At 43.0% G+C, this 14,066-nt stretch overlaps 1 protein-coding gene across 2 annotated transcripts in view; it reads left to right on the forward strand.

Moving 5' to 3' along the window:
• The window catches only part of LOC142785252 (uncharacterized), an 88,632-nt gene that overhangs the window by 20,229 nt on the left and 54,337 nt on the right, over positions 1 to 14,066 (forward strand). For both annotated transcript variants that reach the window (XM_075883680.1, XM_075883681.1), the window contains 3 exons: positions 2,112 to 2,266; positions 6,764 to 6,893; positions 11,894 to 12,033. In XM_075883680.1, coding sequence (XP_075739795.1) covers positions 2,112 to 2,266; positions 6,764 to 6,893; positions 11,894 to 12,033 — 425 coding nt within the window. The remainder of the gene's footprint in view (positions 1 to 2,111; positions 2,267 to 6,763; positions 6,894 to 11,893; positions 12,034 to 14,066) is intronic.

A 14,066-nucleotide genomic window follows, 5' to 3' on the forward strand; every position in this document is an offset into this window, starting at 1 on the left:
GACTTGGGAAAGTTGTTATGTAATAGTATAGGCTTCAGCGCGATTTACACGGCGACCATAGCGCTCGCCTGTGTTCTTTGTGTCTCCTATGATCTTCGTCTAAATTGCGCTGAAGTCCATCCAATTCGTAATTTTCAATCTAGAAATATATACGCTCCAACTTCAAGATAAAGGTATGCAAGAAAAACTCTTGACGAGGATAATAAAAACCTATTTTTGAATATTTTTATACATTCCCCACTTATTCTCCTTCACATCAGCTTTCACAATAAATAAAAACATGTTACTTAATAAAGTCTCACTTGCAGTTACGACCCGTCAAAAAATGTCCTTGCGCAAAGATAGGCAATGGTTTATCGTGCTGCCCACCTGCTGAGTATGGAATGCAGGACTATACTTCAGTTTCTTAAAAAAAAACAAGCAGCACTGAAACAGCTGTCGACTGCACTGAGGACGACAATTTTAAAATGAATAGGTAACGGGAGCGGCTATTCGCTTGCTACATCACAAACATACCTCGTTGTCCAAGCCAAATTTTAGCAGGTAGTGTGCGCGTGTGAAGGTTAAAGAAAAACGGTTGAACCCTGGCTGAAACTAACATCTTCCTTACGCCTTTCCGAACAGTCCTTCCCGATCCCTCTCCGTAAGTGGTTTTCTTCGGAGGGTATAGAAAAATAATGTCTATTGTGTCTTTCCATAGGTGCTTCCTGGGAACGTTGCTTAAGTATTCAACGGAAAAACTATACTTACAAGAAACTTAAGGGAAGAAACCACCTTGCACAAGTAGTGGGATAGTTTGCACTGACCATTGTTCATGGTGGAGACAACTAGTTCTGGTGTAGCTCCCAGCTGGGTACGATCCTTAGCCCAAGCGTCGTAAAGAGCCCCACCCACAGCACGGCCGTGCTCACAGAATCCATCCTTCCTTCCCGAGCTGGGTGCGACACGCGCTCCCTCTTCTCCTCTAGCTCAGAGAGTTGCGTTTCCCTGTAGCGGCGGGATGCCACCCTTAGATCAAATGTTGCGTCCAGTCGGCGGCGCTCTTCTGGTGGTCACTCCGCTGTCTGATTATGCTCTCACCGTTTGCAATTATACAGCTACCACAAGCATAGAGCTTCCTAATAACACACTATAAAGGGAACTCTGACGCTAGTGTGTTTAAAATCAGCAACGCATTGTACTTCAGTGAACATGGGAATGATGGGTAGCCCACGGAGATGTCTATGGTGCGGCTCCGTTCGGCTCCGCGAGGCCTGTAGCCGCTTGTTGCAAGACGAAGTCCAGCCAATGTGCAGCAGGTTTCGTTCAACACCTTATCCTTTTAGGCTTACCAATTCAAATTGGCTCACAAAGTTTACCTGTGGCGGCTGCATTTCCGATGGAGGCAGAAATGTTGGAGGCCCGTGTGCTCAGATTTGGGTGCACGTTAAAGAACCCCAGGTGGTAGAAATTACCGGAGCCCTCCACTACGGCGTTTATCATAATCATATGGTGATTTTATTTTGGGACGTTAAACCCCACAAATAATCAAATCATCATCACAAAATTTACAACGATTGATTCTTTTATCAAAAAAACGCAAAGACACAGCAATAAACAACGCCACAAGTGCGTTTGAACACGCAAGCATGAAGGTTAGACAAGTCTGTACACTACACATCATTCCCACGGTTGCTGAACGATTGCACCATTAGAGTCCTCTCTAGCAAACAAATCATATGTGTTTGTTCATAATATTTTATGGGCATTTGTCGTCCGGATGAACACTTACGCTCAAACGTCAATGTGTGTGTGTGTGTCCCCATTAAAACATCAATAGACATTGTGCAAGTTCTCTGATTTCATTGTACACTAAACTATAAACTATTTCTTCAAGGACACGTTTTGCTTTCGTGTACTTCTTTCTATGACGAAGTTATTAAGTTTTTTTTCATATAAATAAAGGTACTCATATTAACGCACAGTAAAGGGACAAACGTTTCAATACATTTTGCCCTTGGTCAGCGTTTTGTGCTCACAACCATTATGAATAATTTCTTCCAGATCACGCAACTCGCAACTTTGTTGTTTTCGTAGTACTGCAGATCGTGATGGGATATATTTACTCGCAGCCTTATCCGTGCGCACAAGCTGTGCGTCGAAGCAGCCATGGCAACCCCCAACTGTCCCGATAAGATAGGCATTTCAAAGATTCTCGAATATGTGGACAGCGAACTTCACGCTGCGTCCGGCGTCAAGTGCCCCACCGTCAAGAGAGATCGCATCGGTATGTTGTCTATGTTTTTAGAACCATATATTTCTGTTATCACTGATACTTGATGATGTATTCGCGCTGTTGACACCTCGGGACTGTAGAAAGGTTAAGAAAACAGTCCTCATTCCTTTTTTCTCAGTATTCTTAATTTACGACGACACATTGTTACAAGCAAACCAAGCCGTATTAGCAGACTGATCATCCTAAACCATTGGTAACCTAACTTGACATCGTTTGCTACCTTAGTGACAGCGACTGTCAGGCAGCTTTTCGTTCGTAAGGTACCTATTAAAAGCAGAAGCTTTAAATGCCTCATGAAAAGTGGTAGGTGACCGTTCCTTTTCGTAGACAACAAACGCTGTGAAGAAAAGCGAAAGGCTAAGTTAGCATCAGTATTCTCGTCGTCATCTTCGTCCTAATCACCGTTAGCATTCTTAGCAGCATTTACAGTAGCGTGTACATACCTAAGGCACACAAAAGAGATTTGGAATCTTCCTTGGTGTATCAGTGACTAGGGTGCTCAGCTGCTGAAACGAAGGTCGCGGGTTCGATCTCAGCCGTGGTGTTCGAATTTCGATGGAGATGAAATTTTAAAAGCCCGTGAACTGGCCGTTAAAGAACACCAGGTGGTGAAAACTTCCGAAGACTCTCATAATCATATCAGGGTTTTCGGGCTTAAAACCCCAGATACATTATTATTATTATTATTATTATTATTATTATTATTATTATTATTATTAATATTATTATTATTATTATTATTATTATTATTATTATTATTATTATTATTATTATTATTATTATTATTATTATTATTATTATTATTATTATTATTATTATTATTATTATTATTATTATTATTTCAAAAAAAAATAGGGTACACATTGGTAAAATTCAAATGAAGTGCTAAGTGCTGGTGGGAAATAGGGAAACTGATACGTAATTCATAAACTTTCTCAGTCCTTTATGCACTCATTTAAGGCATGAGCCCAAGTGATAGAAACTTTTTTTTAAGCAATAATCACTGAAACCTAATATTTTTCAATTCAAAGCACATCCTTTAAGGCACAAGGGAGCGTTAGAAAGCAATGTCATGTTTTATATCAATTTTTCATAACTAAAATTTTCATGAAAGGTATGCCTTATGCGAACATTCCTAACTCAAGTTCCTTTTTTTTTCATTTTTAGGCAGGCACAAATAAAAACATCGGCCTGTGCAATGAACCAAAACCAATAAGAACTGATGAATAGTAAAGACAGTAATTAAATAACCAAAAAATATGCACTAACCCTAGGGTTACCTTCGTATAACAGGCAACCATATTTATTCTTGCGGCACAATTTTGCTCATTGACGTTCACTGCATGCCTAATATTGCGATAAGAAAGTGTGCAAAATTTCGTGGAAAAACGTTTCTGAGAAAAACAGCTACGACTGTTTGCGTGCGAGAAAATGTCAAAAATACAGGTTCTGAAAAAATCGACCAAAAAGATTTGAAACAGGTGCAGTGCTTAAGAAGCGTTCACAAGAGGGCTGAATTTTTCTATATTTGCCACCAGTCCTATCGTGAACCCTGGTATTTTGTTCCTCTCTAGCGGCAACACTAATTTTCGTTCGAACTTCTTATGCGGCAACAGTGACAAGACGAGGTGCTCTCACGCTTCGTTGCTGATCGTTTGTGAGGCATATTTTCCGATGTAAAGCTCAGGCTTGATCCCAATTTGCTTAAAAATATCAAATGCGCTTCTGTTACCCTTATTGAACTCACGCACATCGTTAAACAAAGCAATTTTATAGTTTACAAGCTCAGATGAGTGTCCTTAAGCATGAAAAACACATTCATTACGTAATCAGGACGTCTCGAGGGGCTAGTTAGTTCATTCTGTGCAGCGAAAAATTGCACCAAAAAAAAAAGACACCACAAAAAAGGAACACTTATACAAGTCGAGCGTTAACTACCGACTTTTTTTATTCGCTGTAGTGTGTCGGTTAAATATTGAAACTGATCATAGCTCGTAGACGTGATGACATCACGATGGCGTCGAAAATGTTGCGTTTCTGTGAGATCATGGTGACGTCATCCCGAGATGATTTTTCGCATCACTCCTCCCATGCCATTTTTTATTCCTATTTATTTATTTATTTATAGAATTACCTGCAGCGCCACGAGGGCAATAATACACGGGGGTAACACAATTATTCACGTAAAAGCTCATATGTTTACACATAGATAAAGATAAAAGAATGAGCTAATAACAAAGCGGTGTATGCAACAAAGAGGCGACATATGTAAAATTTGAATGTAAAAACAGCTGGAACTGGGAAAGCGTTTTACAATATGCTATACCTTTAGAAAGTCTGTTCCAAAGCGTGGAGGTGTGAGGAAAGAATGAATAATGAAACACATTTTGCGGCATCGCGTTTCAATTACCTTACAGTCATGATCACAACGCATAGAGATGAAGTGAGGGGGAAAAATGCTCAAGGTTTACTTAATGCCTGTGAGATCTGAGATATGGAAAAAAACAGTTCCAATTTTGTTGCTAAGTAGTGTTGGGCTTGGGTTTTCCAGCCAAGGTTGTCTTTAAATAATGAGATGCTGTTTTTATAGTTGTAATTACCAGAGACAAACATGGCTACGCGATTCTGGATACGCTCAAGTTTATTTACAAGACAGATGGTGTCTGGGTCCCATGCTGCGCAAGCGTACTCGAGTATTGGACGAACGTTCGTATTATAAAGGTATTCTTTAATGCTCCTGGGGGCTTTGTGAAAATTGCGTGTAATGAGGTTAAGCATTCGGGAAGATAAATAGATATCGATAAATAGATGTTGATGATAACGATAACGATGTCGTAGGTCGAATTTCATGTTTCATGAGGCAACTAAGATTTTCGCCTCAATTATAACACAGTGAAACGAAGCGACCAATCATGAGTGAGATCGAATCAGCGCGCAAAAGCTTTCGTCGTCAATGTCGTCTTACCAAGTGATAAGGGAACGAGTATGTGGCATTGGTTCACTCGGTTATTTAATACATAACTGTTCAGGGTTTTTTTTCTTTGTGTATGTTTTGATTTTTAAAGGGATGTATACTGTAGCATTTTGTAGCAGGTGGAGCAAATCTAAATCACGTGCTTTTTCTACGTAGCCTCTGGGATTTGCTTAGGCGAAAATTAGCCCCACGAATGCACTAGGATGCACGAACGCCGGTGTGCGAGCTTCGCTAGCGCATGCCCAAGTCTAGTATACGGTAGCCTTCATTTTATTTAACATGAAAGTCTTTCACGCCGGAGTCCACCACGGCTTTGCCGACGTACTTCCGTCACGGAAGAGACGTATAAAAACGTGTGCCAAGCAATTTCAAAGAAAAGAAAACCAGAAGGCAAGCGGTGGTCGTGCGGAATCGAGCCAGCAACCTCTCTTTATAATCAGCTCGCGGCGCTAACCACTACGCCACAGAGCGTATGTTCCCTGGAATTCCATCGGCAGGCAATTTATATACACCATAGACCATTTGGCAGTCCTCAGAGCTTTAAAACAGCAGGGCGTTTTTGTTACTAGTGGTGAGATTGCACGACAGCCTTGTGTTATGGGCTGAAAGCTTCAGCAATTAAAAGAACGACGCAGGATTAAACACGATATTTTTTTCACAACTTCGAGTGGCCTATACACCCCAGTAGAAAAAATGAGCACATCTAGCACTAAATCGATCAAGCCTGTGTCACAATATAGCGAGCGGGCCTCTCAGTCATTAACTGTTGGCAGCGCTTTTTTTACCCACCCACCTGTCACTTTCCCACCCCTTGCTGAAGTGTACTATGGTTCCTGCATCCATAAACGCCACCCGTCGTCTACAGCTGGTTTACAAATTGGAACGCCCGTTAACAACAAAAAGAAGGTGAAAAGCCTGTTAACCAAAAAAACAATATAGAATGCCACATTATCGGTGAAACACCGACAATTAAACAGCCAATAAACTAACCACACGACAAAACAAAAGGTTAACGAGAACAAAATAAAACGCTGTTGACCAGTACAAAAGGCCACGATTCATGACTAGATACACACTGATTCGCACTATCGTGAAAATTCACTTCGCAGATACGTGCAAATTTGTATCCTCTTTTTTCGTCTGTTCTTATCACTTTTTCGCTAGTCTTTGAGGCAAAACTCGGCTACAACAGTCCTGCTGTACACACTCACAGCTCCACAGAAACAGACCTATCTTCGCTACTCAACACACTGGCCCACTGAAAATTAGCCAGGGAAAACGCGAGCAACAAATGTCGAATTAGGACCGTAGGTTGCAGCTTCTCTTGGCTACCCGTACCGACTGCTTGAAGGGTGCCTGATTGCGCGCTGGTCCATTATAATGATAACGATTTTATTACCTCGAGTCTAACAGACCTCGAGCCTAACAATTATCCTGTAAACAGGTGTTCAGCGTGAACATTCTCCTCTTTCTCTCTCCTTCTAATCTCGACTGTGTCATGGTTCTTTCGATAGCCAGAAGACAGCACCGCTCATCCGCGCACCACTGCCACGTTCTCCAGTACGCCTCAACGTACTTCACGTGTGGCACCATGTTCCTCAGAGGGACGTATCCTGATCGTCCCGCTACCGGCGAAGCCTGCAAGTAAGTGAGACTGCACTTGATAAAAGAATAACAAGAAGAGTTCATTCTAAGAACGGTACTTTCGGAGATTCGAAATTATTGTCGAGAGAACTACGCCGAATCCATCTTCTCGTACCTTTCCGTGTAACGAACAAGGACGAGAGAAAAGATCACACACGAACAAGCGCACGCCTGTCCGGGTGTTCGCTCTTCCTACGCCTTTTTTTTTTTTTGCACGCAAACGTATTAAACGATGAATCCGCTCCAACTAAGCCAGCTAGCAGTTTTGTTTCGCTGAACCGAAGGTTTCGACAGGTGGCCATCGTCAAGACCTCACGTCTCACGACGAACACATCTCCCTATGTGGACACATTGGTTTCAGTGCTATTCATTGTTTCTAGATTCACTGATAAAAAGGATTCATTCTGAACAAAATTCAACAGGAGAGCTATGCAAGATGACCCGAGCGTTCGATTGATTACGATACAACGTGGCATTTTGACACAGATGGTCGATGAGAGCACCTTCCTCCACTTGTTTGTCATTCCACTAAATGAAGAAGTGCACCCGCATGGTGAAAAAGTCACAAATTGTTACTGATCAAAATGTTGAAGGCACGCACTGTTTAAATTCATATTGAAAATTTTTGTTTGCATTTAGTACCCTTCAGAATAATCAGCGCAGTGGCCTTCCAGATTAGTTCCGACCGAGCTCTTTATGAAATCGTGATCGTCGCTAAACCTGAGTTCACGTGTATAATTATTTCGTCAGCCTGTACATCCTAGAGCATTGCTCGGCATGCTGCCTAGCCTCAATGGCATGGAACGCTTGATCGTCACAGTGACTTCATGGCGGTCATGAGTTAAACAGAAGCCTTCTCAGAATCAACGTCTTTGTACGTGATTTCCTGGTGGTCGTGGGATCAAATCCTGGCTGTAGGGGCTGCATTTCGATGGAGGCGAAAATGCTGTAGGCCCATGTGCTCATATTTGGGTGTATGTGTTAAAGACCCCAAGGTGGTCGAAATTTTCGGAGCCCTCCATTACGGCGTCTCTAATGATCATATGGTGGTTTTGGGACGTTAAACGTCACATATCAATCAATCAATCAAACATCGTTTAGGAACCATGCGTTTCAGCTTCTACTATAAACCATGTGTACCGATTGATTAGGCGCTTGATAGAGATAACAATAATTGAATATGATGATGATGAAAATGATCATGATTATGATGATCTTCAGTGTACGACACATGGTGAACCTCGAGCTGAACAGCTCTGTTGTAAAAGCCGTACATTATTATTGACGTGATCCGAAAGATTTCATTGTAAAAGAAGGAGCAAAGGCTGAAAGCTATCCTCCATGCAAACATACAGGTTGGCTTTTAAACACATGCACGCTGCTGACAGCAGCGCGGTGAACGCCAAGCGGTAGAAAACAATGTTTTATATGTATATATATAGAACTTCAAATGCGCTAGAGACGAGACACAATGCAAAGTAGAAGCAGTCATCACGAAAGCGGGCTACTCTGGTGTCTCGTACCTACAGCACAAATGAAGTTTCATAATGTATTAGAAACTAGCCCAACAACACACGCTTATCGAGTTCGTTTGTTCTTGTGTCATCAAACATCCTCATAAAAATACCATCACGATATCAGTGCATGTACTGCTCAAATAAGTGATAGAATTGATAAGTAATGGAATCGGGGAAAATATAAGCATTGTCCGTACAACTTGAGTATACTGCAGGCGAACCCGAAGAAAGTCACAAACATTCGATGAATCACTCGCATCAGGTGTTGAAGCCTATCATTTAGATGACCTTTTGACATCATCACTTAGTTTGGTAAAATAGTGCGGTGGGCCATTTTACATACAAGGTGACTTAAATGCCGATCTCATAAACAGGAATAACCCGCTAATGGTAACAATTTGACAACGACACACATTGTAATTGCAACCTAATGCCTATTTTTCTTGAATTTGTTTCATTTGAGGAAATCGATCCTTCCTGATCTGCCGATGTGGAGTCTCTCTCTCTCTCTCACACACACACACACATGCACACACACACTAACGCGACGCACTCAAGACAAGCAAATCTAAATAGATATTGATAAGTCTGCCATCATGCTATTAAGAAATTAAAAATTGATGTTGTGGTGGAACGTTCCGAAGTCACAATACGATGGTGAGGGTCACCGTAGTGGAGTGTTTTCGAAATTTCGACAACGTGGGTTTTTATTTAATATCCAAGTAGATCGTACTAAAGTACGCGAGAATCGAGTGTTTTCGCCTCCGTTTAAGATGCGACCAGCGTGACTAGGATTCGATCCCGCGACCTCTGCGTCATCAATCCAGCACCATAAGCAATAGACCATCATGGCGGATAGGCTATACTAGCGCAATAGCAGCTATACGGGCACACGAGGAGCGTGTTTGCCGTCACCATCACGTTTCATATAAAGTCCAGATTGACGGCAGCTTTGCACGCGTCGTACGTCCAATGCACGATGGGAAGCTTGAGGCTGCTGTGGGGATCGGCACAAGTACAAATGAAACGCGCCGCCCATCTGGCTCCGTCGGGCAAAGAAACATGAAGGGGTGTTGCGGGAAGGAGCGTGGGGGACTGCATCTCTGAGGCAGCAGTTGCGATCAAAACGCCAAACTTTCTCGGCACATTTAGGCTTAAAGCTCTAAACATGCTGTGATGTCAGCGCTTTCTTGGCGTTGATGTGAGTGGCACCACAAAAACCAGTATCCCCTTATGCTAGCTACGCAAGAGAGGATCCTGGTGGAGACACCTGATTGCCATACTTTGCCTACAATTTCAATTTTTTTGCATTTCCTATCAGTGGCTATCTAATTCATTGCTTCACTCTCGCGGTGGAAATGTGAGTTTGTTTTAGAGCCAATTGTTTTCCTGGTCGAACCTCAATTTTCCAAAAGTCGCATAGTGGTACGCACCACATTTACACAAAGATCAACGCAATTGTGAAACTTAGCTAGATATGTGTCATACCAATCTATGCATACACGATGCATGATCCATAGTTCCTTGTAAGAACCGTTTTATAGTTAACATTTTCAGTCACATAACATTATATCGTGAACCTCTCACGGAGCGCTGCCAGCAGATTTAGTAGTTTCCCAACGATGTAACTTGTGAGCATCTGTGTTATGCAAACTGGGACGTTAAAATGAATAGAGTAAATTTTACTTTATACCACACAATTTCCAGATATGGTGTGCGGCTACATGCCACGCCACATAGTGATTAACGCACTTGTTTTAGTCTCCATCAGGAGCTCCAGAGTTAAACTGGGTGGGTGAAATAGGTTTTTGCTTGTGCAATAGATCTTCCCACCGTAGTATCATTCTCCTAAGGTTGTTCATTCGAGTGCCGGGCAGCATCCATGTTCCGATCAAGGTGGAGCACAGGTACCGTGCATAGAGTTTCCTGAAGTTGACTGTAGGGGACTCTGGTGCTCCGATCGTTCAGCGATGAAGAAAATTATGGGTAGTACACAGATTTGTCTAGCCTACGTACTTGCCGGCGGCGAATCCCATTAATGGTTTCGTTTAGTGCTGTGTTTTGGTTTTGTTTCGAAAAAAAGAACGACCTTTTGTGAACTTCGCAACCCGATTTGAAATAATAAGCCTGAAAGATTAATGTGGTTAAGCCCAACTTCTGAGCCTTAGCCGATTATTGTTTTGAGACAAAACAGCTTCAAGCCACATGAAGCCAAAAGGAACGTAAGGTACAAAAACTAGGCAAATCCGGGCACTACCCACGATTCCCATGCTCGATGAAGCGTCATACGTTGCAGCTTCCGTAGACACAAGCACTAGAATTTACTCTAGTGTATATATAGGAAACTCTGTGTCGTAGTGCACTGAATCTAGCGATCCTGCATTAGCGAAGAAATTTGGCCTTCCTAAACACTCCAGTGCACATGCATCATCGCGCCGCAACGTCAAGTGCGTGTGCAGTGCTGTATGCTTACGGTCTCTTCTGTATTTGAGGAGCAAGTAAAGTCAATTCATCAATCAATCTATCAATGATAAAATTGCGAAAAGGCACTAATTTCTTAAATTGGGTGTGCTGTATTGGTACTCACACGGCGGCATTCGTGTGTCGTAATGTGGTTTTTCACAGAGACGATGTAAAACAACGCTCGTCGTTGAGGTCTGCCCTGCAATGATTCCAGCCACTCGCACAAAAAACGTGTGCTCATTCAGGGAACTTAGGAAATTATTTTCATTATTTATCTCTACTCGTAATTATCCTCTAGTGAAGGCCTAGAATGCTGCGCTTTCATATTATGTAGGATTGTTGCGCGATCCAGAATATGGACTGGGTGGAGCTCATTTTTATATATACTAAAGCCTATCAAATATAGCAAACCAATATGCAGGGGAATGCCTTCGTTACGTTCTTCACGGGAATCAGCAAATTAAACGTATTTGTGAAAATTGCGTTAACCAAAAAGATTAACACAGAAAAAGTATGCAAACTCCATCGGCAACGCAATTTTATTAAGCAAGTTATTCGTTGATTACTCGATGAGTATTATGTTGGGCTAGATGGCATGCCGCATGGCCTGATTCATCGTCATCATCATCATTGAGCGAAGTTGCCAGGCCAGGAAGCAATCGTTTGCCCCAACAACGACGGTATATACTGCAGCCTCAGTGATTGTGCAACATGCACATCGTGGCTTGTTGGAACGTATAAAGTTCGAGCTAATATACCGAATAATAAACCTAGTATTTCTAGATATGTTGATGAAGGTCGACTTTGGAGGCCACATTATCTAATTAAGGGCAAAGATGTGATAATATTCAACGCACGAAAAGGCTTTATTTGTGAGAGACATTGGCCGGGAATAAGAATAAATACGTAATAGGCAAAAAAAAGAACGTACTGTTAAGGAATTGTTTTAGAGTTCAACTATACTTTCGATATGATTAGGTTCCAACTGTACTTTCTTTTCTTTCTTTTTTTTACCTGCAGGCTTTACTACGACTTTTTGAAATGCGTAGAAGAACTTGTGGTCTGTCGGCAACAGAGCGACCTCTTGGTGTCATTTAATCATTTCTCAGAAATTCTCACCGATGGCTATAAAGATGCTTGTAAAGGCCATAACATAAGTGGTGAGTACATACTTCTCAATGTTCAGATCGGCGAACCTGTTTCGTGAAGTCTCATGCATCGTTTTCACAGAAGCAAAGGGGGAAGTTGCGCTTTGGCTTGTGGTCATATTTGAACAGCGCACAGACGAATGACGAAGGAAGACTTCGAAGTGCTCGAATCACGATTCACGCTGACTACCACCCACAACGTGCTCTTCCTTTGTCAGAGCACTCATGTTGTTAAATTTTTTTTCATAATTCGTCTCGGTGCTGTTTCCATATGGATCGCTTTCACTTTTTTTAAGCCACGTTATTCTTGGTAAGCGCTCTCATGTCTGGGTACCATCGTAGGTCGTAGTGGGATTTACCCTCTGAAGGTGGTTAAATCTCACTACAGAAATGTCTCACTCCTCTCACCACACCCACTTCTCCGACAACTCACCACTATGGCTACTACTGCTCCCGCAACTCCTCCCTCTTCAGTTGATCATTCCATGCGAAGTCATTCCGACTTCATCCCACTGTTCATTCCCACTTCATTCAACCCCACTACATGCTACCAGCTTCGTTGATCGATCAGGGTTTGCTAAGCTGGGGGAGGGGGATGATGTTTTCTCACCCTTTTTTATTTTGCTCTTGAATTATATTCGCTTTCCTTCACCTGTTGTTTGAAAACGTTGACACAGTAAGACGTCCTCGAAACTACAAGACGTATTCCCCATATCGAAGAACGTTCTCAGAAAGTTGTAAACTTGTTCATATCTTAACTGTATACGCCAAAGTTGGCCTCCATGTGTTAATCTGGCGGCTATTTCGTAGCCCTCTGGTTCCCTCCAGCACTCGGGCAGAAACACAACGCCAGCTCCGTCGTTCTCTGCATGCCTATTAGGCCACTACAGATCAACTCGCGGGAGAATTTTGTGAGGAAACATCTGTCGCACAGCCCCGCTGCGGTGGTCTAGTGGCTAAGGTACTCGACTGCTAACCCGCAGTTCGCGGGATCAAATCCCAGCTGCGGCAGCTGCATTTCCAATGGAGGCGGAAATGTTGTAGGCCCGTGTGCTCACATTCGGGTGCACGGTAAAGAACCCCAGGTGATCAAAATTTCCGGAGCCCTCCACTACAGTGTCTCTCATAATCATATGGTGGCTTTGGGACGTTAAAACCCACGTATAAATCAACATCTGTCGCATAACTGACCCAATAGGCCCAGAATATGCGTATTCCTGCACCCCTAACGCCGAACTCGATGAGCCATACGCGCTTTCGGATTTACAGACTGCACTGGCGAAAATGTGACGAAGCACGGCCCCTGGGCGCGTGACATGACATTGTCGCCTCAGGCTAACCTTCCCGGAGAGGCAAACTTATCGCAACTCCACCTGATAAACTCGATCTGGGATGGCTCCCCGCTCCCATGGGAATGGACGACTTCACTCATCACATTCATACCCAAATCGGGTAAACCGGTCAGCGTCGAGGCATTGAGACCCAACTCACTAACCTCCTGCGCCGGAAATCTTATGGAAACCATGGTCCACGAACGCCCTTCTGTCTACCTGGAAGTCAGGGGGACCTTCTCTGGCGCGATGTTTGGCTTTCGCCCACATCTGTCGGTGCAGGATGTCCTGCTCCAGCATCAACACGACATCATTAACAGACCACTATGCGCTGTAACGATAAAGGCATGCTCGCTCTCGATCTCAAGGAGCGTTTGATAACGTCCAACACAGTACACAATAGTATTCTTTCTAGCCTCTTTACCCCAAACTGCGGTCAGAAGACTTTCAATTACATTCGAACCTTTCTATCACATCGCACCGTTTTCATCCGCCTTGATTATATTGACGCGCGTATGTGCCAGTGGTGAGGACAACGAAGGAGCACGAGTGTCTTTAGCCGAGGGAAAAAGACGAAGAAGTCGTTGCAGTCTGTTTCCTGCGATCGATAAATCGTATTTGTTTGAGGCTTTGAGTGCTCGTCAATCTCGCGTCGGCACACTGGTGGAAGTGCTGGGTACGTCTTCATGCTTGGCACCCCTTCGCAGACCCGAC

The sequence above is a fragment of the Rhipicephalus microplus genome, unplaced genomic scaffold (genome assembly GCF_043290135.1).
Source record: "Rhipicephalus microplus isolate Deutch F79 unplaced genomic scaffold, USDA_Rmic scaffold_20, whole genome shotgun sequence".
Taxonomy (NCBI): Eukaryota; Metazoa; Arthropoda; class Arachnida; order Ixodida; family Ixodidae; genus Rhipicephalus; species Rhipicephalus microplus.